General features: G+C 42.8%; 2 protein-coding genes across 8 annotated transcripts; one reads left to right on the forward strand and one right to left on the reverse strand.

Annotated features, from left to right (window-relative positions):
• Nucleotides 1-1748: 1748 nt before the first annotated feature.
• Doa (CDC like kinase darkener of apricot) lies at nt 1749-13513 on the forward strand. Of its 3 annotated transcripts, none has more exons than XM_089079218.1 (9): nt 1749-6040; nt 8485-8563; nt 10134-10200; nt 10734-10847; nt 11010-11112; nt 11181-11351; nt 11444-11588; nt 11676-11926; nt 12064-13513. In XM_089079218.1, exons 1-9 carry the CDS (start codon nt 4925-4927, stop codon nt 12274-12276), a joined length of 2259 nt encoding a protein of 752 aa, XP_088935344.1. In that variant the 5' UTR covers nt 1749-4924; the 3' UTR covers nt 12277-13513. The 3 variants fall into 3 exon arrangements, with proteins under 3 accessions (XP_088935344.1, XP_088935350.1, XP_088935356.1); XM_089079224.1 differs by having other exon boundaries at nt 11010-11100; XM_089079230.1 differs by having other exon boundaries at nt 1750-6040; nt 11010-11100; nt 11459-11588.
• Nucleotides 13500-24889, reverse strand: Men (NADP-dependent malic enzyme). Of its 5 annotated transcripts, none has more exons than XM_089079246.1 (8): nt 24801-24889; nt 21273-21417; nt 15974-16132; nt 15463-15825; nt 15005-15316; nt 14505-14873; nt 14069-14363; nt 13500-13969 (listed from the first exon to the last, which is right to left on the reverse strand). In XM_089079246.1, the coding sequence occupies exons 1-8, from the start codon at nt 24872-24874 to the stop codon at nt 13854-13856; spliced, it is 1833 nt and encodes a 610-aa protein (XP_088935372.1). In that variant the 5' UTR covers nt 24875-24889; the 3' UTR covers nt 13500-13853. The 5 variants fall into 5 exon arrangements, with proteins under 5 accessions (XP_088935372.1, XP_011630379.2, XP_011630378.2 ...); XM_011632077.3 differs by lacking the exon at nt 24801-24889 and adding an exon at nt 23981-24343; XM_011632076.3 differs by lacking the exon at nt 24801-24889 and adding an exon at nt 22963-23178.

The following is a 24889-nucleotide window of genomic DNA, read 5'->3' on the forward strand; positions in this document are numbered from 1 at the left end:
GATGATGATGATGATTAATATGTTCCAAAATTTACTGTCAACGCTGATGATGTATAGTATACGTTACGTGAACTATAGATTTTCAATATTGACAGTGAATTTTGAAACAGAGGCTATGTTAGTTATAATGTATCTTTTATAGTTTTTTGTATAGCATATGATATATATATTTTTTTTTTTTTATTATGGATACACAAAATGGTCTGGAAATACTTTTGTATGCACATACATGGAACGTACTCTCTTTGAACATCCTCATAGCAAACTCTCACGGCAACTTTAATAATTCCTTTCTCAATTTAATATAAGCATTTTTATAAGTGTTTTACCTCCTTTTAATTAAACATGTGTTGCATATCGAATTTTTGTACGGTTTCTTGAATTATGTAAAAGCCTTACGGTTCTTTTATTACCGCGAATACCGCGATCATAAAATTTCACAATGAAAACTGATTTTTTTATACGCGGAATAGCGATGATTAAGCTAAGCGTACTTTAAATTTCGTATGAATGATAATAACGCATGAAAGCGTGAAAAAAAGGGAAGATATGGAAGATGAGTCCAAGTTAACACACAAGAACAATCTGTGTACAGATTAGCTTCTCGAGGCTGGTTTTTAGATAACAAAGTTATCTCCTCGATATACTATACGATAAATGTCCCGACTGGTTCTTATATCACTTATTGAGCTTTGATGCGGAGACTCTTGATGATGATCGATATGTGGACATGTGAAGACGAGTAGAACACAGAAGGGAGAGGAGTTAGCGCATCGACGCGCTCTACCAAGCGGGAACCGTCTCTGGAGAATCTCGTGGCGCAACGGGCACGCCGGGTGTATACCCGGAGCAAGAATGCCGATGATTCTTCTTTCTTACTCGACGCCGGCTATTTTCGACCGGCGACTATTTTCGAGGGGGACTCGTCACGCAGTTTCGCCGCGCTTTTAGTGCGAGTTTGCGCCAGATGGCCAACGCAACATCGTCGTCGCCGTCGGAGAACGTTGCGCCGGCAAGCCGACCCGTCCACCGAGAGCGGGCGCGAAGGCTTCTTCGTCGCCGACTCGTCGGGCAGCTCGGATTTCAAGGCACTCTCACAGATTTTCGATCCGGATCTCGTAGGTCCGAGCGCGGCGCGTCGACGAGATTGGCGATATCGAGGGCGCCTTCGCATCTGAAACGAACGAAACTTCGACTTTTTTCGGATTGAGAAAGTGCTCCGGGAGTAACGAACTGTTCTATGGGGAATTAATATTCCGTCTTTCGAAAAATGGGACACTGAGGCGGAATCGTGTCGATTCGTCACCGTCGTCGGTAGGAAAAGTCCGGCGGGGCACGGCTGGCGGCCCAGAATTGTTCAACCTGGATTTAGAAATACGCGCATCTTGCAGTTGGCAAGATGCGCTCGTGAGACGTGGCGCGAGGGTAAGGTACCCGGGTAAAAGCATCTCTCGTTTTGCACGGCAATCGTCAATCTGGATCCTGCTGGAAGCTGGACTACCGTCGGCGGCGGCGGCGGTGGTTTGGCCGATGTCGGACCACCGTCGGCCGCCTCGTCGTCGTCGTCGTCGTCATCGTCCTTTCAGGTTCCAGAACTGAATCTGTTGATGCCCGGAAGCGTCCCCTGGTGGCCGCGTCACGACTGGGACGCGTGGTTGCAGCGCAACGTCACCGAGACCACCAGGGAGTTCGACACGAAACTTGACGTCACTCCCGAAACTAACGATACATCGACTTCCGAGGTAGCGTCGAGACCTTCGTATAGCTCCACGATACTCAATGTTAATTACTTGCCGGAATGTTTTTGCACGTGCGCGTTGTTTATGCCCGCTATTTCAGCAATTGTTTATTGATTTGAAACTGACATTCCAAACGGACATTCTTCTTTCTGTGCCATGAACTCCTAAAAATTTTATGATTTTATGATCTTCTCTTTAAATTTCTTCTCCATCCTACTGTTAACTTTACGATCAATTGTATTAAAAAAATTTAACCCAACATATTTGCAGAAGTAACTCTGCCTAGTTTTAGCGTGAAAAAACGCTACGAAGCTGTTAAAATACTAAGATCGGTTTCAAAAGTCATAAAATTTCTTTGTTTGACTATTTGGTCAGTTGAAGATATTTCTAACTTAAGCTTAAGAGTTACGTTGCTTAAAATATACATAAACATCCGTTTTTTCTTTTCTTTTTTTAAAGTAAAAAAAAGGGTTAACGAATAAAATGTGCATCCATGTCTCTTGGCTATCCGCCACGTGAGCAACACGGCGGACACGCGCGAGCCTGCCGAGCTGATTAGTCGGCCAGGACTTTAACATTTAAACGGGGCGTGTTAGGTTTTCTCTACGGCATGACGATCATGGCGCACGCGTTTCAGGCCACCGGGTTTATATTTGGCATAGTCCGTTTTCGAAGACGACGACGACGACGACGACGACGACGCAACTTGGAGAACGAGGAGCATGTGCTCCAGCGCGGCGCCCGTTTCCCCTCTCCCTCCCGTCCCCCGTTTTTAACCCAATATTACGGCCTAACCTTGGTCAATATTAGCAGGGAACGGAAGAAACACGCGTGTAACTCTTTGTGGTCGGAGCAACGGCGCTTCCGTTTATCGCGACGTGGCGCGATTTGGAGGAAGGATTTCTTTGCGCGATAAAATACGACCCGCCAAACGACATATTTATAGCGGATGATTCATATCGATTATGACCTATATTGTGATGACCTTCCCTATTGTTCTGCATCCGCGATTAATGCATTAGATTTCACCTTCGAATTATTTCTGTAACGATAGAAATTTAATAGGGGAATCGTCGCCTCTCTCGCGATCGAACGATACTAAATTTGTCCACTTTCCTTCCGATGGGAAGCAAATGTATGCATCATATTTATCCAATTATATTTTTCGAGTGGTTTTCGATTTCTAACGCGAGCCAAACTAATCAATCGCTTCGCCAAAAAATATTTTGAAAGTTGATAACGAGACGAATGCGGTGGTATCCGTGGGCGAGTGGTCTGCGCGAACAAACTGCGTCGCTATTTTGTAAACCGTGTGTATTTATATCGATACTCGGACTTAAAATCTACGACGATAGGACGATATCTTCGACATCGCGACCTTGGAGACAACCCGAGCTTTATTAATAGTTATTAGAAGTCCACGGACTTGTCCACTAATCTGCTGATCGAGCGTTTTTGACCGTCAAATTTCTAGAATTCAGCGACCTATGTCAGCTCCATTCGTTTATTTATTTCTCTTTTGAATATTGAATTTCAAAACACTTTCCTTATTTTACGCGGAATAATATTGACCAGCTTTGATAATTGTCGAGTTAAATTATTAGATAGTCAAACTCTTGACTATCTAATTTGAAAATATCTTTTTTTATTAACTTTTTATTAACTGTTTTAATTCTTTCAACACTTTCTTTCTTTAAATTTAATCGAAACGCTCTTAGTCATATCAATCTGACAATTACGAGACTCATTTTTTTTTTAGACCAAGCTTCTAAAAACTTTTGGTTGCGATGAAAAGGAGCAACGGCAATATTTCGAAAATATCTCAATGACTTGTTATCAATTGTATATAATTATTTCTTCTTGCATCGATTTGTCTTACGATTTGTTTTACATCCTCCGGAGTGTTCTATAAATCTAAGGTGCAAAACGTATCGCGCTTGCGTTAGTCATCTAATATCGTTATCGTTAAAAAAGTGCCAACATTGCTAGCTACCAATATTAGGCCGAGCAATGGACCTACTCCACATAGGATTGGTGTCGCAATCGTTTTGCAATTCTATGTGTGTCAAGGTACAGAGAGCAAGCGAGAAAGAGAAAGAGAGAGAGAGAGAGAGAGATGAAACCGCGTGAAACCGCTTGTGCTGGCTCGTTGCGGTGCGTTTTTCCGCGATGCATGTATGCGGTAGGAAGCGTGCCTTTCACGGACATCTCTTCTCCGTGCATTGGGAAGCACGACGCATCGCCAGGCACAACTTCACGTAACGCGTGCGGAACTTCGGCACGTTTCGAATAAGCGTTCCGAGACAATTTACGTAATACCCCGCGGGCCCTCCCCTTTCCCTTCGTCCTCCTCGTCTTCTCCGCTTTCCACCTGCGCTTTTCTTCGTCTTCCATCAATTCCGCTCGTCCGTCTCTCCTTCACCGCGATCGCGCGTTACGTTAATCGGTCCTTCTCTCTCTTTCTCGCTCTCTTCGTTACTCCGCATCCGATCGTTCTCGAGGAGTCGTGGTTTTCGAGAGAGGTGGACGAATCGTTCTCGTCGGGGAGCGGACACCATCGCTCCCTGGTATTTTTAGTACGACGAGAGAGTATTTGGCGGGGCGCACCGAGTTTCGCCTTCTCCTCGTCGTCGTCGTTGTTGTCGTCGTCGTCGTCGTCGTCGTCGTCGTCGTCGTCGTCGTCGTCGTCGTCGTCGTCGTCGTCGTCGTCGTCGTCGTCGTCGTCGTCGTCGTCGTCGTCGTCGTCGTTACCGTCGTCGCTGCGACCGCTGTTACCGCCACCTTCGTCATCTTCGTCTTCGTAAACGGCCAACGGTCGTCGTCCGTTCGTCCTCTCCGTTCCGTCGAATCCATCGTCGTGATTGTGGTTCAGTGCCTTGCTCGGCCGCGTTCCTTCGCCTTTCGCGACTGGCGTGCTCGCGCCTTTTCGTAGTGATGTACCTGCGTAGAAGACGAAGAAGTTTCATCAGCCTCGGTGTCTTCGTGCTCGATCGTTCTCGCGGTCACTCTCCTCGCACGACTTAGTCGCCCAGGCGGCTCGGGTATGTCGCGCTGAGATCGCCTCGCGAGATCCGCTAGGACGATCTTGAAGTGCTGCTCCGTCGAGAATCCGGATTCCGCGACCTCTGGGAAATCGGTGGTTTTTTTTTTTTTTACGCATTTCACGACTCGACGGGACAACAATTATGTTCATATTCGCACCGCGCGAAACCATGTCGACCTCTCGACAGGGCTCGGCCTCGCACCCTGGACGGGGTCGTTACGCGCGCTCGTCCACCACGACGAGCGTGACGCAGATGCTGAGCGACTCCTGCACGAGCCTCCTGCAGAAGCTGACCACGAGGGTGCGCGGGACGTCCGCGCTTAACGATCGCGGCGTCGGCGTCGGCACGACCGCGAAGCGATCGCCCATCATCGGCCGATTGGGTAGCACGCGGACTCGCCTGGAGGACAAGTACAGCACGATTCTGGACAAATACTCCGGCAAGAGGCACGCCGACGATTCGGAAAGAGGCGCCCGCGGTTACTCGCGGAGACAGGAGCGCGATCACAGCTATTATCATCGGGACGACAGTCCGTTTGTGCGCGACGACAAGACCCTGGAACCCTCGATGACTCGTAGCGTCGTCAAGAGTCCGACCAGCGTGCTCCTCACCGAGAAAGCTTATCCTTACGTAAGTTCGGCGATAAGCAGGGAACCCAGGCGCGAGAAGACGCCCGCCTATAGCCGTACGGATCGACAAATCTTACTGAGCTCGGAAGCGTACCGCCGCTACGGTAGGCACAAGTCCGGACACGCAGAAACGCGCAGTCGGAAGGTGAGACCGCACCGAAACGGCAAGAGCGAGCAGCTCGAGGCAAGCTCGACGTCTCTGAGACTGTCGCGGCCGGTCAAGATCGAGCCGTTGACGTTCACGGACAAAGGCAAAGAGATCGCGGTGGATCCAGACAGGACTCCGGTCGCCAACAGTAGTGACGTGGAGAATCTCAACGACATCGCTCGGAATGTTACGTGCGACGCGTTAACGGAGGACGACCCGACGATCTCGGACCGGGTGGCCAAGCGAAAGGAGATCCAAAGCCTGATCCTGAAGTACGCCGCCATGGAGGACACCTACAGCCAGTTGGCGGCCGGTGGACAGGCGAACGTGCGTCCCAGCACGACGGACCTTATCGCGAGCAAGTACAGGAAGAGCAATCACCGGAAAGACAACCAGAAGGACGACGACGCGTCCAAGGGCACGGTAGCCCCGGGTAGCGCGAGCGCGATTAGCGAGGTGGACGCGGTCCACGACGCGATCGTAAGTTGTCGAGACGCGGGTTGCCCGGTTACGCGATCTCGCGAAAAGCGGCGCCGTTTTAAGCAGAGCGTGTCCGTTGCCACTGTTTTGTCTCTTGTCCTCCTCGCCTGTGTGTGCCCGTGTGTGTGTGTGTGCTTGTCCTGCGTGTGTATGCGTGTGTTGTTTGCAAACGCGCGCGCTCGACCCGCGCGTGTTGGAAATCCCTTTCCGCCCTGGTCCATTCCCTAGGCCGACCGACACGTCTGCTCCTGTTGAAAAGCCTATTAACCGTAGCCTCTCTGATAAGCTAAACGCTGCACGTGTTTTACGCCAATGTTTGCCGTGAGAGTACCACGCGAGAGGATACCTGGGATACACTCGTTTGTCACTCCGATCTACCTTATCGCGATTCCGAGTGTATTGATATTTATATGCCGATTTTCGTTTCTGTTTTCAACTCGCGGGGAACTGAGAGCGACACGTTCCATGGATGATACGCATACTTACGATGTAGATACTATTTGTATTTGTGCTGAGATTCCCATTAAATTGATCGGGGGGGAACGTCACTTTACTGACCAAATATTCAGAGATTTGTTTGACACACACACACACACACACACACACACACACACACACACACACACACACACACAAAGCTTGATTTTTCCACACTCGACTAAATCTTGGCATTAAAAGTGTATCCACATCGAAGGACAGTTTTATTTTCGATTTTTATTATTTTTTTTATTTTTATTTTATTTTCTTTTTTTCTACGATGTTGAGTACACGAGTACAGAGGAGTACGAGAGAGTACGAGAGCGGCTCTGCTTCTCCTCTTTCTGTTTTATTTCATCGTATGTAGAGGTGACTATCCGATCGACGATCCGAACAGTCCGACAGATCAGTCCGCGTTTCATATTCTCGATAAGGTAGGGTCGAAACGCCGATCAGTATTGCTCTGTATTGCGGCAATGAGGATCGTGCCCCATGAGGATCGAGAGATATCTCTATCGATCGTTGTGGAGCGGCGGTTTACGCGAAACACGTAAGTATTTATGACGAGTCTGTCAAGCAATTAACAATTTAACTAAGCTACTTCTCCGAGTCCGTGTTAGATGAAAGGTAACGTGTGTTACGAGCACTTCGAAGAAGCTGTCATCCGGTCATTCGCGTATTTTTTTTTTTTTTTTCCTTTTGTTTGTTGTATTTTTTTTTTTTTTTTTTTTTTTTTTTATCTATTCATCCTCTGTCGAGAGATTGGGATTCGGATAAATAAGTCTTTCGTAAGATAATCGTCAATCAAACGCAGTAATGAATATTTATATATATTTGTCATTTAAATCATTGCCATATATACCTTGTCGCGATTATACATAAACGCACATGATTCTCTCTCTGCTTTTCTCTATCTGTCTACGTTAGAATGTGCATTTATAGTCGTTTCATGTCATACGAAATGCTCTAATCCGTAGAGCCGTGCGCGTGTTGAGACGGCTCCTTCAAGGCACGCATATACCAGGTCTAACACGAATACATATATAACGAGTATATAAGCAAGCGAGATTTAAAAAAAAAAAAAAACCGAAAACGGATAAATAATTAAAATAAAAAGAACGACTACCGTATGGTATAATGAAGTAATGCAAAAAAAAAAAACATAGGATAAAGAGAAATGTAAAAAAAAAAGTAACGAAAAAGAAAAGAATATATATGTGCCGATGGTAAATTCGTAACCGCAACTTTCTGACTTGGCAAACCATTTTGCCCTCTCCCCTTTCTCTCTGATTGTTGGGTTACCATCTCCGTTGTAATGGAATGGAATGGAATGGAATGGAATGGAATGGAATGGAAACGGATATGGCACACACGGATTGGTCACAACTATGGTCGACCGGGCACTCGGATCGGGTGGCGATCTCTCTCTCTCTCTCTCTCTCTCTCTCTGTGATGATGATGATGATAATGATGATGATGATGATGATGATGATGATGATGTTATCCTACCCTCCTACCCTCACCGACACACTCGTACGTTCGTCCCGTGCTTACACACGTCCTCTGCCGCGTGTTACACGGGTCTCCGCCGACTCGCCGCGGTGGTGGTGGTGATGACGGTGGTGGATGGCACGGTGTGTGGCGATCGATTGACGATCGGCGGCCGCTCGACCTGGATAACCGCGACGCACCCCCATGGCTGGCCCACACGTGGACACACGGCGGATGTGAATCCTTCTCCCCCCCTCCCCCGGCGACCGACCACCCACGACATCATCGACCGCTGCCAACGGCTGCCTTCGACTCTGGGATATGTGCATCCACATCTCCGGCGCGACGTCGCCTCTTCAACGTTACCGAATCGGGCCGACGCGAACACGGGATATCAAACACGGCGGGTCCGCGGCCTGCGATTGGGTCCAACTCTTGGTGGCACGCACCGATACCGATACCGCTGGCCCAAATAGAGCCCACGACCGCCCTCCGTCGAGGACGACGAAGACGGCCACCTTGTATACCAATCCGGCGACATCCTGGCAAATAGATGTTCGTGATCATGTGAATACACTCATTGTAGTAGATTTAAGCAAGCCTCAGGTCGATTAACTGATCGGTTATCTACGGTATCTGCCCATACTCTCTGTCTCTCTTTCTCTCTCTCTTTCTCTGTCTCTCTATCTCTGTCTCTCTATCTCTGTCTCTATTTCTCTCTCTCTCTCTCTCTCTCTCTCTCTCTCTCTCTCTCGTTCTTTTTCTTCCTCTCTCTTTTTCACTTCTCCTCGTCTAAACTATAGGTATTATATATATATATTATGAAACACCACAAGAGTAACAATTCACGCGTTAATCACATTGTCGATGTGTCGATGTCTCGCTGAACGTCGTTGTTCAGCATACACACGTACGCGCATATATAGAGATATGCTATTATATATATATATATATATTATATATATATATATATATATATATATATTTATATGGAAATCACTCACTCTCGTACACACGTTTGTGCGTACACACATTGCCGGTTCTCTGCCTAGATCGGAAAATTCTCCTCGTCGATCTTTCCGAATATCTAAGACTTTCTCGTCGCGCGTTAACTCGGGATACGCGAAAGGCAAAAAAAAAAAAAGAAAAGATATAGTTTCTCTCTGTCTGTCTGCTTATGTACAATTTATTTCAGAAAAAGATAAGTTTAATAACATGCATATATTTAGCCACCACGTGTCTCAGCAGCACGTTGGAAACCCGTCAGCTCGACAACGACGACGATTATCGGGAAGTCGGCGCAAAGAAATTCCTGTTCTTTTTTTACTTCCCCACGATCCCTGTCGCACGCGAGGGATAGTTCGGAGACAGAGAGCCCGGAGGAAGGGAGCAGAGTCGAATTGAGAAAGATCAAAGGGGTCTCCCTCTTGCTTGCGCTATCTTCTCGATACGTCGTCCTCCTCGGGACGGCGTGTTTCTCGCTCTTGATACTTGCGCGCGCGTGCGAGGACGACCGGCATTTACTCTCGTCACATTTTGCATCGCTTTTACGTCGTTTTTGTACGATTTCGATTTTCGCGTAAAGAAACGAGGAGACGGGAGACGACGAGGGGATTCCTCCCGTACGATCGAGAGTAAATGCCACGTCTCGCGCGCGTCCGCGCTCAAACGGTCACGCTGCTTACCTACCCGGTTTTAGGGTCTTTAGGAGAGCAGCGGCGTTTCCGATCGATATTGCCGTTCGAACCATACGATACCGTTCCACGTTTTTTATTCATTTTTATCCCGTTCACCATGAACCGCGCGTGTACGATAACGCACGATCAGCCGAACGCCCACACGGAAGAGTCTCGCCCGCGTTCCTTCTCGGAAATCCCATTTTTCTTTTCTTTTTTTTTTCCCCCTTCACTCGTTCGAACGCGACGGCTCTCCTTGGGAGAAGTCTTCCTTCTCCTTTGTCTAAGGACAACGCAACGGACGTGGGGCACTCGCCTTTGTCGATGCCGTGAGGCGAGAGGACGCCTCGTTCGGATTACGTCTAGATGAACGCAGGCGAGCATTCTTTCCGCCTGTGGGCCGCGAGGCTCGTATCCGCTGGGCATTTATCTTGATTTTTGCATTGCAGATAAAGTACTGGCCACCCTAGGAGAGGGTACTTTTGGAAAAGTTGTCAAGGTTAAGGACTTGCAAATGTAAGTGCCAGCTCACTTAAGTACATAGGTAACATATTTCGCGTCTCGCACGTCTCTACCACTGTCTCACTTATATATATATATATATATATATATATATATATATATATATCTCTTTCTGTCTATCTATCTGTTTACTTCTATTTATCTCTCTTCATGGTTGCGCCCCCCTACCCCCGCTGTTCTCTTGGATCACTCTCTCGGTTCCGCGCGTCATCATCAATTCACGCGCCGAGGAAAATCCTAAATGCTCGCGTTGCGCGACGATGTTCCGCGGGCAGAAATAGCCATCCGGCACTGTCACAAAATGACGCGCGAGTGGCCGCAATAATAGGATGGCCTTGCACTTTGTTTTGCCGGGCGTTTCGCGACCATCTCGCGAATTAAATCTCTTTAGCGGACTACGACGTTACGGCGAACGCCTGTGTGAGAAAGCTCCGTTCTCCAATACGGCGGCTTCGTCCTCGCGGGAGAGCGACGCTGATGAGAAACAATTTCGGTGTCAGATATGATCAATGTGATGAACGTTCTAGGGATCACGTGATGGCTCTGAAGATCATCAAAAACGTGGAGAAGTACAGAGAGGCGGCAAAGTTGGAGATAAATGCACTTGAAAAGATCGCTAATAAGGATCCGGAAGGCCAGCAGTTAGTATCCGATTGTTTCATGCATTCTTTAAGTAATTTTCTAACGAAAACTTACTCGTATCAGATTTTGTTGGACTGTTTACTCGGCTCTACTATTTGTCTTAATTTATATTATAAATTTTATTTAATAATAGGAATTGATTATCGGTCATTCTGTTTTAGTTTGTGCGTTAAAATGCTCGATTGGTTCAATTATCACGGACACATGTGCATTGCATTCGAAATGCTCGGTCTGAGTGTTTTTGATTTTCTGGTAAGTATTTTGGTGAGTATCTCAGACTCCGATTGAGCTGAGTTATTGAAAAGAATTGATATTGAAATTTATTTTTACAGAGAGATAATAGTTACCAGCCGTATCCGTTGGAACATGTTCGGCATATGGGTTATCAGCTTTGTTATGCCGTCAAATTTTTGCACGATAACAAGCTGACGCATACAGATCTTAAACCGGAAAACATCTTATTTGTTGACTCGGATTACGACAGTACGTACAACAATAAAAAGGTATGTTGCCGTCGAAATATTTTGTATTATCAAACTTGAATCTTGATTTGGTATACAGAGTAAGCTTCCATTCTAAAGTGTTTCAAAAAAAGCTCTTTCTTTTCAAGCGGAGAGATATGAGGCGTGTGAAACGAACTGATATCAGACTCATCGACTTTGGTAGCGCTACCTTCGATCACGAGCATCACAGCACGATTGTCAGTACGAGACATTATAGAGCACCCGAAGTGATTTTAGGTGAGTGTTTCTCTCTTGTTATTCATTTTTCAATTATGTTTATGTTGCTATCGTTGCTTATCGTCAATTTTATATTTTTGTATGTAGAATTGGGTTGGTCTCAACCTTGCGACGTTTGGTCCATCGGTTGCATCTTGTTCGAGTTATATCTGGGCATCACCTTATTCCAAACTCATGACAATCGCGAGCACTTGGCCATGATGGAACGTATACTTGGCACAATACCACATCGCATGGCTCGTAAAACTAAGACCAAGTACTTCTACCATGGCAAACTGGATTGGGATGACAAGAGTTCGGCCGGCAGATACGTACGAGACAATTGCAAACCGCTACACGTTAGTATTTTGATTTAATTTCAATTAAGTTTATATCAAACAGACAAAATTTGAAAATATAAATTAAAATTTATTGAATTCTTGCATGAGTAATTACTGGTTTTGTAAAGTAATAATATATATCTTTTTGTCCGCAGCGTTATATGCTGTCCGATGATGAAGAGCATCGCCAGCTGTTTGATCTCGTCCAGAGGATGTTGGAATACGAACCCTCGCAACGTATCACTCTGAAAGATTCGTTGACTCATCCATTCTTTGACGCTCTACCGGCATCTCAGAGACTGCCTGATCCACGGGCAGCTGGTGATTCTCAACAGTCGCACGAACGATCACACTCACTCTCTCGATGAAGCTAGGAAAGGGACCGACCTCCGTTCTGGACAGACACTCCACTTTCAACGACACTACTGCCCTACGTCTTCGTTCTGATATCATTAGTTTTCATGAAAACATGTCTCTTTCGTAGCTACGAGGCTCGATAACATTAAACGGAAGCGAGCATTAATGTTCGAAAAATAATGCGTGCATAAATAAATGTGTATAAATAATGATCATTGAAATTTTTCGCGATTTAATCCGTATCGATTTACTTTGGAATATGTAGAACCTATACGTAGGGAAAACAGTAGTGCGGTGGTGCCGTGGAACTTGGACTAATTCGAGTACATTCAGCGACAAATGATTAGATACATTCAACGACAAACGATTAAGTCACTACCTATTATCTGATAAGGCTTCTGGTAGTCACGGTTGTTTGATTTTTATCGCGATTGTCGATTTATGAAACAGCGACGAAGTCCCTGTTACTGGCGCGTAAAGGCCAGTGTGTCTGCTCAGTGTAGCGTAACAGAGTCCCACAATTGTAAACAATTTTTTAAACGCTCTTCTGTACATTTTTTGTCCTTTAAATTTATTACCATGTTATTATGCGATATAAACGAATTTGGGATAAAGATCACTTTTCGCGGTTTGCAATTTATAATCTACTCGATATGAATTGACGACCACGAATGTATTCTAGTAAGTATCAGACTAGTGATAAAAAGGAAGATAGTTTTACGCGTGCACATTGATAGAGTTTACAGAAATCGAGAAAAAGCGAGTGAACGAGAGAGAGAAAAGGAGTGTGTGAATATTGATCACCAATTCATCGTTGTGAATTATATACATCTTGAAACGTACGAATACATATGTAATTGTCTTAGAAAATATTCTTTTAAAGATTCTTTTCTTTCAATTTCATTTCTGATGCAGTACTTGCCAATTTACCATCATTTTTGAGTTTTTGGCCTAATTAAACAAAATTTTTTTCTTGATTATATATTATTATCTTACAAGAGTTTAAATTAAATTGAAGACACACGCGTCGAGTATTACAAAAAGCGATCATGAAAAGCCAATGTTATCACAGATCTTTGACTTGCACAACTGTATCACCCGTATAAGTTTTGTTTGACCTTAGTTGTATTATATCTGCGAAATGAAAAATATTATACCTGCTGCTCGTCAAACAGGGATGTCTACTTCTACAAGAAGAAAAAACGATATTTCGAGTAGCAATAAATAAATACACTTCTTTCAAACCAGCATCGATATTTATTTGTTCAACCAGCAAATCAATTCGTACATCGCGCGAGGTCTTGTACTTTATTCACAAATAGTGCCGTTTCGTATTGAACAGGAAAACAAATTTATTCTTATATTTTAATATTTATTCTTATATTTTAATATTTTGATTTTTTTTTTTCTACAGGTTGGTCACATTTGCACATTTATATGGTACTTAAAATAAAACAAGCCCGATCAACAAGCTTCAGAAAAGTGAGAGGAACTCGTCTTTTAAAGAATTCCCTCAAATATTTGCGTATGTTCCTCTTTCGTAATTTGAAACACGTTCCAAACACGAAATTATCGTTAAATTAAAATATTATAAAGTCGGCCATGAATAAATTGGAGGTATCGACGATTTGTAGCTTGTATCGTATAGCTGCGCCTTGATAAAACTCTCGTAATCTGTAGGTTCTGGAAAGACGGTCGCTAGACCTGCGCGTAAAAACAAGATAAGAATAATTACATACCAGGATATACAATGCCTTGTATTGTATTCTCCGCTAATGTATCTGCAATAATAGCTATACTCACAATTCTGGTAAGCATATTCCATTACCGTACATGCTATATGCAGCGAGCACTTCTGTATGTCGGCCAACGGCGGATAGAGAGTTCCTCTACGCAAATCGACTTGTGTTACCAAATCGGAAAGAGTCGTTGCAGCAAGAAGAAAAATCTCCTCGGGAATCGTGCGTATACCGGCACAAATTATGGCTAACGCGACTCCAGGGAAGATGTAACTGTTATTGCCTTGACCAGTATAGTAAGTTTTGTTGTTGTACGTCACCGGTGGGAAAGGCGAGCCACTTGCAAATAAGCATCTTCCCTGCGCAATTCGAACGATGATTGATTACTTGAAAACGTTAGCGAAATTTGGTATATTTGTTAGAAATTCGCATTTCAATGAAGCTAAAGAAAGATTGAGAATAATCCGTTTCTTCAGACAAGTACATGATCGGCTTCTTACTTCTGTAGCAATGTACGCTTGTTCAGCGGTACACTCTGCCTTGCTCGTTGGGTTGCTCAGAGCAAAAATAACGGGAATTTTGTTGTTCCGCGCCATTTCCTTCAGTATCTCCGTCGTGAAGGCACCCGGGACGGCAGCTGCGCCGATGATAACCGATGGTTTAGCGAGCTTCACGACTTCCAAAAAACTATCCATCGGCGCGCCCTCGCGAGCGAAAGGCAACTTATGCGGCGTTATGCCGCCTTTCGGACGATCCTTCACTAGCAATCCTTTCGAATCTACCATCCAGATTTTGCTCTTAGCTTCTTCCTCGGATATTCCTTCCCTCTGCATTGTCATCACGCATAACATAGCGATACCTAATGATGCCTACAAATAATTCGCAATTTATGAACGCTGCCATTTTTCTCGCGTATATAATCTAAACGCGTTTAAAACACGATTTGCCTTTTCATATCGGTCAGTCAACGTGTTATTAAGTAAATGTTTGGATAACAAACCTCTCCGGCGCCCAGAAACACGATCGTGTTTTCCGAGAGCTTCTTATGCGTAACGCGAAGGGATGCTATTAAGCCGGCAAGGGCAACGGAGGCGGTGCCCTGAATATCATCATTAAAGGTGCAGTAATCGTTGCGATATTTGTCAAGCAATCTGAACGCATTGATATTTCCAAAATCCTCGAACTGGATCAATGTGTTCGGGCCGTATCGCTTTACAACGGCGTTCATGAACTCTTCCAGGAAGTCATCGTACTTTTTCCCGGTGGTGCGTTTTTGTCTGTGACCAATGTACAAAGGATCGTCCAACAGAGACTGAAAGGAGAAATATTCTAGTTTCAAATCACGGAAGATTTGCGAAGATGGATATTTTCTTTTTTTCTAACTTGCTGTAATTCACGCGCTGTAATGACGCATTATAGCGAAGGCGTTTTACCGAAGATGCAATTCTTTCGTATTACCTGAGTATTGGTACCGACGTCCAGAGTGATCGGCAAACAATAGTGGGGCTTGATGCCGGCTAATGCGGTGTACAATGTCAGCTTGCCTATGGGAATACCCATACCGTGAGCACCCAGGTCACCCAATCCCAATATTCTCTCGCCGTCCGTGACGACGATCGCCCGTACGTCGTGCTCGGGCCAGTTTTTCAAGACGTCGTAGATGTGCCCTTTATCGTGGATACTTATGAAGAGGCCGCGCGGCCTACGGTAAACCAGGCCGAATTTCTGACACGCCAGACCCACGATCGGCGTGTACACCAGCGGCATCATTTTACTTACATTTTCTGCTAATAAACGGTAGAAGAGCTTCTCGTTTCTGTCCTAAGAAACAAGATCCTATGTGAGAATCAACGCGTACAAGAGGGGGGGGGGGGCGAGCCTGATCAAGCGGAGACACGGAGACACGCCGAGAATAGAGCGGTCTCCGATCTAACGGCGATACGGATAATTGCCGTGTTGTTTCATGTACCATTAGGCCTATGAGATATATGTATTTCGAGAGATCGTCCGTGTAGCGTTCCAGATTGAGATGGCAGAGCTCTAACTGCTCCTCTTGGGTTTTCACGGCTGCCGGTAGGAGACCATGTATACCCAGCACCTGCCTCTCCTCGAGGGTGAACGCCATACCCTGAAACACGATAGTACTGTTTAACTTCGAAACCTCATCTCGTTCGAAAATAGATAGTATTGGAAAGTTTCAAGTAACAAAATAGCAAGCGGCATTGCTCGAGAGAGACAGGATTTTTGTGTCTAACAATTCCTTTTGAATTGAATTTACGTGTGCTCATATCGCGAACCAGGTGCCGTTATTTATTATTAATAATTAATATCTTCTTGAAATAGGAAGATGTATTTAAAAAAATGCGGATTCATATGATTTTGTTGAGCAAGATATATCTATAATTCTGTCGTTTTTATCGCCAGGCTATTTTTAAACGCATCCAGACATAAAACATTCACTGTCGCGCTATCATTACTTTTCCTCGCGACAAATTGGAAATTGGAAAAAAATTGATCGATAAATCAGACAGAGCTTCAGTGACTCTGACCTTCAATTAGAAAGACTGGCATTGCTGACTGTGCAACAGTCATTAGCGAGCGTAGGTGAAAAGGTGATCAGCTGATTGTCGTCCCACTTCGATTTTTATAGAACGCATTAATGTTGCACGATAAGATCCGGCGACTGTGGGTGATTTAGACGCATATGTAAATGAATTTACCCGCAGGATCCACATTTTCCATGATCCACATTCTCTCCCAAGGATAACGACACAATAATGCTCGCGGCGATACAGTTGTGCCTAATTGACTCTCGGATGACGTTACCGGGCAAAAACGAGTTATGTCAATTAAGAAAAAAAAAAAAAAATGACTCAATCGCATCATTCAATTAACGTTAAATCGACAACATAAAATTCTGCATTTCTCGCAGAAGCGAATTTTAAATTTATCATCTCCTCGAAGCACAGTAAGTTTAATACAAAATACTTCAATAGCTAGTCACTTTCAGAAATAATTGCGTAATTTTAGGACACCTTATATATTTGATTGGTATGTGTAGCGTATATATTGGCATAGTGATTGTATCTCACACAGGGACACTGCCAACGCTTTTTTAAAGCGAATGTTAGATTGTGCCAGATGATCCTTGAACAACAATCAGTCGATTAAATCGGGCTCTATTGTTAATCGCGTTATTTAATTATTCCATCATTAAAATTTAACAAACTTAACAAACTTAATTTAACAAACATTTTGTTCACTCACACTTTAAACCCTCCGTTATTAGTAGAACTCATGTAGATGTTAACATTGTCTATCAGCTATCATTAATCATCGTTACATCGTTACGATACTTACAAATTTATGAGAGGATTGTGAACAATAATAGCAAAATTAAAAAATATTTGAAAGGAACGACATGTAATGATTTTTCCCACTCTTTCGCATTTTACGATGGCACCTTCCCAATATTGTTTGCAATTTAACATCGGCAAGTGAAATTAGCGGACGTATAATAAATCACAACGCGGAATCGTGGCGCGATAAGGTAACAAATGTCTCGATTAATAACATGTCAACATTGGAAAAGCAATTTGCGAGACGACTTGTTATCCCGTCGAGTTATCTCAACTGCGGTTGACGAACCTCGCGATGATCTCATTTACCTTCAAACTGTTCCGGAAAAGCTACGAGTTCATATTATTCGCGCGAAGTTTAATGTTTAATAATCGAACCGCAACATTTCCTTTGGCCCATTTCGGGTCATTTCACGTTCTTGATCCTTGATTCTTTGATCCGCGTATATAAATGTAAAGAGTGTCATTAAACGTCATTAATTATCCAACTTCATTTTCATTTACCTCTTTACCAGTCGATCGAAAGTTGATATTTTCTCAATGAAAAATTTAATTAAAATCACGATCAGATTTTACTGGCAAATTCTACACGTATAAAATTCTTATTAAAAATTTCAAATCCTTTTAGATGTAAGAAACGGATGTGAGAAATATAAAGGAAACAAAAAAAGTGCAAAAGTTGTTTTGCGATCTACGTCATTTGGTGTCACAGAAATTTTTCTCATTGGAAAAAAAGAAGAAAACAGGTATTGCGACTTTTGTACAACCAAATGTTTTTCTACACGTCGGTTTATCGATAACAATGCATTGTCATATCGCGCATCGTCATGAAAATATAAACGCTGATGTGATAACTGTCGCATAGCAATATATATCGTGGTAATTATATCCGTGGTTACATAAGATATCTTTAGATAATGCAATTTGGTTTTACAATTTCAAGCATTTAGCAAGTCTAATTTGTCGCGGCGCATGAGCCATATGATATTTCTGTAATCTTATCAATTTTTGTCATTAAAAGTTATCATTAGTTCTAAAAGATCTCGATTTTCAAAATAAACAACGCCGACCACGAGAGAATGAATTGCTATTGAATCTAATTCAATAGCAATTCAACGGAAAGGTCAGCGCTCGCAGAGAGTACTTTTCCATTAGGTGAGCTCGTCTCCGCTCCCTTTAACGCGATCGTAAAGCGGTGACTAACTTTATCTAAAGTTTTATCAACGTTTTATATACTGTTCACACACAAGGTTTTTTTTTTTATATTACTATAGTTTCGTTTCACGATCTGCAATTCAATATGAAAAAAAAAAAAAAAAAAAAAAAAAAAAAAAAAAAAAAAAACTAAAGTGTAATTTAATGCAGTAGTTTAATTTAAAATAAAAATCCAATTAAATGTAAATTTGTTACCTAAAATTTTTTAAATACCACAATACCATACAATACCACATACCTTTAAATTCCACAATATAAAGAAAAATTTAATATCTGCTCCTTGGGAAAAAGGAATTTCTATTATTAAAAAATATATGAAATATTTTTATAAATTAAAATCTTTTTAACGTGACATTTCTTTATAATTAAAAATATTTTTTTATAATTCTGATCTAAATATATAAAACACTTGTTTTGACGGAATCTTTGCGGTATGTTATGAGTAAATTGATAATGCCGACAAGGCTGTCTGTAGAAGTTCCTTTTCCTGGAATGTCATGATTACAATGTAAAATTAATTATTGTTTTCAAATCACGATCTTCTTACATTTACATATTCGTTATATAGAGAGATCCTCTGTTTTGTCATAGCAATTAACTTATAATTGCAATGACTTGTAATTCCTGTTTTTTTCTCTATCACAGTAATAATGTTGGCAAGCTATAAATATATTTTATACATTTTGTTATTATTACAACAAGCAACTATTAATATTATTTAATACTAAAGCATATTTAATTTAAGATCCTCTATATTTCTTTTTAAATCTAGAATTAAAAGAGAAATAAAAAAAAAATGAATAACTTAAAAGCATAGCTTAAAAATAAATAATCGTCGTCGAATGAAATCAGCTGTGTATATATTGAAATTAAAGCTCCGTCCACGATCAAAATGGCGAATCGTAAATTATATTAATAAGACATAAATATATTCTTAAAGACTATTTAGAGGAAAGTCGAGATGGGGGGGGGAGTCTGATCAGCCGCGGGAAGGAAAGTTAAGATTTGGAGACGAGACTTGCAAGAGAGAAAGTCCGGGTTCTGACGGAGGAAATCGCAAAATCAGATGCGAGCAAGAAACGAATACCCTTCCATCCAGAGCGAGCAGTGCCTCGGGGATGCGCGTGGTCCGATTCTGATCCGGAGCGAGATTCCACCAATCGGTCTCCATTATCTCCGCGGTGCGCTATCACTCCGGATTTTTCCTTTCGGGATTTTCGCGACATCCCGTGACAAACAACCGACCGTGGAAACGGTTGCTGGGGTTCTTGACTCCCGTGACAGCGACCCTTCGGCCTGTGCACGGATCGATAGGCCCGCCCTATTCTTGAATTCTTGAATGTAAAGTGACTCCCATGACCTACCGCAAGTACCGCGCGTACCCGTCGCTTAACAAAAGACCGATCGTTGCTCCGAATGCTCAATGAATAATTTCGCAAGTACACTTTATAAAGATATCACAGAAAAAGAGAAAGAGGGAGAATATATCTTATTTTTCTTTTTTTTTTTACACTGTGAATTTTCTGAATGAAAAAATTCTATCTGAAATCAATTTGAATCGCGTTTGCAAATGGCGTAGTGAAAAATATCGAAGCAACTTTTCACAAAATCCAAAAAAAATGTTATTAAAAATGTTTTCGAAATGTTGCTGAATTGACAATTTTCTAAATAAAAAATGAACGAGTGTTCTCTCGCATTGAAATAATTCTCGAGGAGAAGCAAAAAGAAAGAAGCCCGTTGGGAAACGAGTTGAAAGGATTTTCCGTTTTCTTGATCAGCGGTGGAGCAATTTAAGATACGATTTCCAGGCGGACGGGGCGATTCGAAGAAAATTCGAGATTGTGCCAAACTCCAGGACCGTATTAACCCGTGAAAGGGACTCTTAACTATATCGAATTCCGAGATTGCGCAAGCGTGGAGGGCACCGCGATGAGTTTCGCAAAGTCATGCCACTTTCTGCTGTCGAGCTGCAATCTGATTTGTCGCGTACACAATCGTTGCACGTTGCAAAATTTTAGATTTCGTTTCAAAGCTTTTATTCAACATACGAATTAAATGAAATCATCGATTCGTAAATTCGTAATCTGGCATCAGCTACCTATAGCTTCGTAACGGACGCTCTAATATTTATTTCAATCTTTAAGACTTGATGTAACTTGACGTAAATCGCTTCATCAAAATGGATTTTATCGCACATTTTAATAACATCACCAATTTCTTTCCTTTTACGGAGTGACGCGAAATTTTTAGGAATTACTGTTATTGAATGCACGCTTCCTGAAACCGGACGCAAACATCTGGTGAAAGCGTTTTCTCGGAATCTTCTTGTTTTACGATGGTTTTACGATCAGCGCCATACACTTGCGGAAAATTCTATGCCTTGGGACGATAACATATATTTTGCGGTTCAAAAATGCGCGTTATCAAAATGTGTTTCATGATAACAAAAATGTTAGAAGGATATCCCGAAGATAAAGTCGCCGGAAAATCACTCGCCCATTTCTCTCTCTTTTTTCTCTCATTTTTTTTTTCCTCCTTCCGCGCTGAGTAAATCTCCAGTTAGGCGGATCTGTTAGCCACCGCCCGTAATAGGCCCGTGATACTGTCATGAATAGAAACGGTCATCGTCTCACGCGTCTGCCGTACGCGAGTGGTCAGTGTGCGTTTCTGTTGCGTGACAGAGCCTTTGTTTACCTTGTTCAACTGCGGATTCCAGAGATGATCGAGGCCACGCAGAAGACCAGCGCATTTCACGTCGCCGCTTCCTCGCTGGCCCAGCTGATCGCGTTCCAAGCTCATGGCTGGTTTGTTCTTGTCGGGTTGGTTACTACTCTGGGTCCTGCGAACGAATGCCACTTGTCTGAGTCCGCGCGAGTCCGAGTTGGGCGCAAACGCACGGGTAGGACGCTAGGTAGGACGGAGACGCGAGGTGACGCGAGGTGACGCGACGCGACGGTGACGTGACGGTCGCGCGTCGGTGAGATCAAAGGGGTAGAATAATGAATACTCGCTGCGCCCGCCGGAGACGGCCTTCAACGATTGATTCTTCAACGTTAAGCATATCTCCCGCTGATCATACATTACTTACGTAAATAATTATCACGGTATTAGAACAATTAGTTCGATTGTTCTTTAAAGTTTGACCGAGAAGTGTCCATAAGTGTTTTTCTTTCCGAAACATTTCTCCCTGCGAATCTCATTGAAAGATACGAAAGATGCAGAGTAACGATAGAGATACATAAATCTTTTTTTTCTTTTCTAAATACAATTACCTATTTTATATCGTGTGGTGAAAACTTTATACATTATATTGTAATCGAAAACTTTATACATTATATTGTAATTATGTACACATGTGTACAATTTATTTAATATTTTTTCTTTTCGATAGACGCTAAAAGCTTGCTCTTGTAAATTTATATTCGTTTATACAATATTGTATAATAAAATAAAAAATTTGTTTTATGTTCGTATAATATAAAAATTTTCTTAATTACTTCCACATATAAAAATTGTGTTTTTAGCAAAATTTCTGTAAAATATGAATATTTCTTATATATTTGAATGTGTCAGAATACGTTAGATATCAGCTCGTTTTTTTCAGGGCGCAGACCGCATCAGATACGCACCTGCGAGGAGGCACGATTCGGCGCACGCGCATTTATCGCGCGATCATATGTTGTGCGCGCATTTGCGGAATAACGAATGTCATGTTTGATTCATCGTGTAAAAAAAACATGCAAACATCGATTGCAAATGTCGATATTAGAATTTTAGAAAAATCATAGCGGGAACAAAGTTCGACAAAGGCCGAATCAATTGATGACGTTTCTGCACTCTCCTCCGTCTTGGCCAGATCAAAGTTTAAAGTGTACGTCGAATCGTCGTGACTGTGCAGTATTTTCCCCATTGCGGGAATATCGAGGGTAAATATCGATCATATGATACGTGGTAATTACACAGACGGTCGCGTCATTATAAAAGAATATCATTAATGTTCATTTCTGTCAATATAAATTATCTTCATTCTTGGTTTAAGTTATTTTTTTTATCTTTTTCTTCTCTACGAGTTAGAAAAAGACAAAGAATAAATTACACTGTAAGTAACATTAATCTATATTGCTGTGGACTTGAAGAGAATGATCTACAGTGGAAGTGGACGTGAGAAATATAAATGAAAATAATTGGGATAAAAAGACGGGAAAATCTAGTTTTCAAAGTGCTGCTGAACATTACAATGACGTGTTCTCTCTGAGTGTCGAGCAACGAGGAACGTTGCTCGGGTTTATTGCCCGTAGTAAAATAAAAATAAAGCGAAGATGATGCAAGGATTCTCTTACTCGCGTTGCGCGGGTCAGATTCACCATGGCACACGTAATTTTACCTGTCATTGCACAGGTGATGCTGGCGACGGACCTCAGGTTCAAGGTCGTGGGTGACGTAACGCAAATCGCTCGACTGACGGAGAAAGCCCGTCAAATGACGGCCGAGCGGCGTTAGGAACTGTCTCGTAGACATGCTTTATATAAACTAAACGCTTCGAGATTACCCTATCTCTCTTGTACCGCGCATCTCCGTTAATGAAGAGAAACAATCGTCGTATCTCGCGCACGCACACACGCACGCACGCGCGCGCGCGCGCGCGCGCGCACACACACACACACACACACACACACACACACATATATATATGTATATGCAAATCATGCACTTTGGTCGGAATTTAGCTTCCTTTCCGGAGCTGAATCACGAAAACGAGGGATGGATAATCGATACGGAAAGTAAAATCTTGCGCTGTGCAAGTTATCCTCGCACGGATTTGTCAGCGTAATCCGTGAGATGCGATAATGCGACATTAATTTCGATTGTCTCATTGGCCGTTAACTCTATCAGGCACCGGCAACTCCTGAGCGCATGATCCGAATATTGGCTGCACGTAATATTTTCATTTTCGTGGGATGAGATATTTCTAGACAGAGGGAATATTTTCGTGGCGAACTTACTGAACGCGAAGTTACAAAAATAATATACTTTTTTAAAACGTGGAGCGATACAATTTTTTACGTAACTTTTTTCCGACGCAACCTCTTAAGTCATTTCTTATCACGAATTAGCAATAAGATTGAAGTAAAAATGAATAGCTTTTTGTTAGCTGCGCGTGAAGTTACGTGTATATATATATATATTTATACGACTTGGTAATTAAAAATGTTAAAATGTTAATTACGTTCTATATATTATTACAATAAACATTAAAAGGCTTTACTTTTAATTACATGTTCTTTCTTTAACATTCTAAAAATCCCATTTACCATCACCAAGAGGCAATCAGAAAAGGGAGAGAAAGGGAGTGCAACTTGATCGCAATCAAGCTAGGTAAACAAATAGACAAAAGCACTTACATCCTGCTATCTCGTTGCGCATCATTGTCTTTGGAGCTGCCGTTGCCCATCGTTGGCGAATCGACGGTGACACTTAAGCGATTAGTTGACTCGTTAGTTGAGGTCTGTCCGGATCTGGTCTATCGCGAACAGTTTCATAACTCTCGCGCTAACTGGCAGCGTGGAAGATAATGGTATTTCCGTGTATTGCCGCGGTGTATCAAAATCTACCCGGTACGAAGGAATTGAGATTTTTCTCTCGAGGAAGAAAATACGCGCCCGGGCCGCCCGCAGCTTCTCGCGCGAGAGCCGGTAAGAAGATTGACTGCCGCGATCACGGGCAGATCACGCGGAGCGTGACTAGCCGTCGGTCGCCGTCGGATCGTCAAGGAGGAGAACGTGGTGCTCATTCGTCGTAGCCTTTGTTCTAGTTAGCTAGGTTCTTTCCCATTTCTCTCTCTCTCTCTCTCTCTCTCTCTCTCTCTCTCTCTCTCAAGGAGAAATTCGAGCCGTATTTTTGTAGAGGGAAACCGACGCTTCCTCTTATCTGACATGTACAAAGAATCTCTTCTTAACGATCGTCGAGACTCTTTATAATTTAAACCGATTACCGATGATTACTATATTTGTCCATTGCGGGATTTGTAGGGTGTAATCGGTCGGGATCTTTCTTACTGAGTAATAATAATATAACCATAATAATAATAACATAACCAAAATCACGTACTTACGTACATACGTAACGCGTAACGTTTTGTGTCGCGCGCACGGAGAGAAAATGATTTCACGGTATTAGAGAAAAGATTTCTTGTAAAAACTTAATCGCGGCTGTATCGATTACCGTGTTGCAGTTCTGAGAAGGTAGCTCTTCATTCGATTTTTCCAGAAGACGAGCAAACTCTTTCTGACAGCCATTGTCGACAATGATAG

Source organism: Pogonomyrmex barbatus, unplaced genomic scaffold, assembly GCF_055798465.1.
Source record: "Pogonomyrmex barbatus isolate J1 unplaced genomic scaffold, ASM5579846v1 scaffold1, whole genome shotgun sequence".
Taxonomy (NCBI): domain Eukaryota; kingdom Metazoa; phylum Arthropoda; class Insecta; order Hymenoptera; family Formicidae; genus Pogonomyrmex; species Pogonomyrmex barbatus.

Excerpts from the sequence above, each read along its gene's own strand:
- Doa (XM_089079218.1), top strand. The coding sequence starts at position 4,925 with ATGTTCATATTCGCACCGCGCGAAACCATGTCGACCTCTCGACAGGGC. Across the intron at positions 10,201-10,733 it reads AAGGTTAAGGACTTGCAAAT|GGATCACGTGATGGCTCTGA; the intron begins GTAAGTGCCAGC and ends TGAACGTTCTAG. Across the intron at positions 10,848-11,009 it reads AAGGATCCGGAAGGCCAGCA|TTTGTGCGTTAAAATGCTCG; the intron begins GTTAGTATCCGA and ends ATTCTGTTTTAG.
- Men (XM_011632076.3), bottom strand. The coding sequence starts at position 23,096 with ATGTCTACGAGACAGTTCCTAACGCCGCTCGGCCGTCATTTGACGGGC. Across the intron at positions 15,826-15,973 it reads TATATCTCATAGGCCTAATG|GACAGAAACGAGAAGCTCTT; the intron begins GTACATGAAACA and ends CTTGTTTCTTAG. Across the intron at positions 13,970-14,068 it reads GGAATATGCTTACCAGAATT|GTCTAGCGACCGTCTTTCCA; the intron begins GTGAGTATAGCT and ends TTTTACGCGCAG.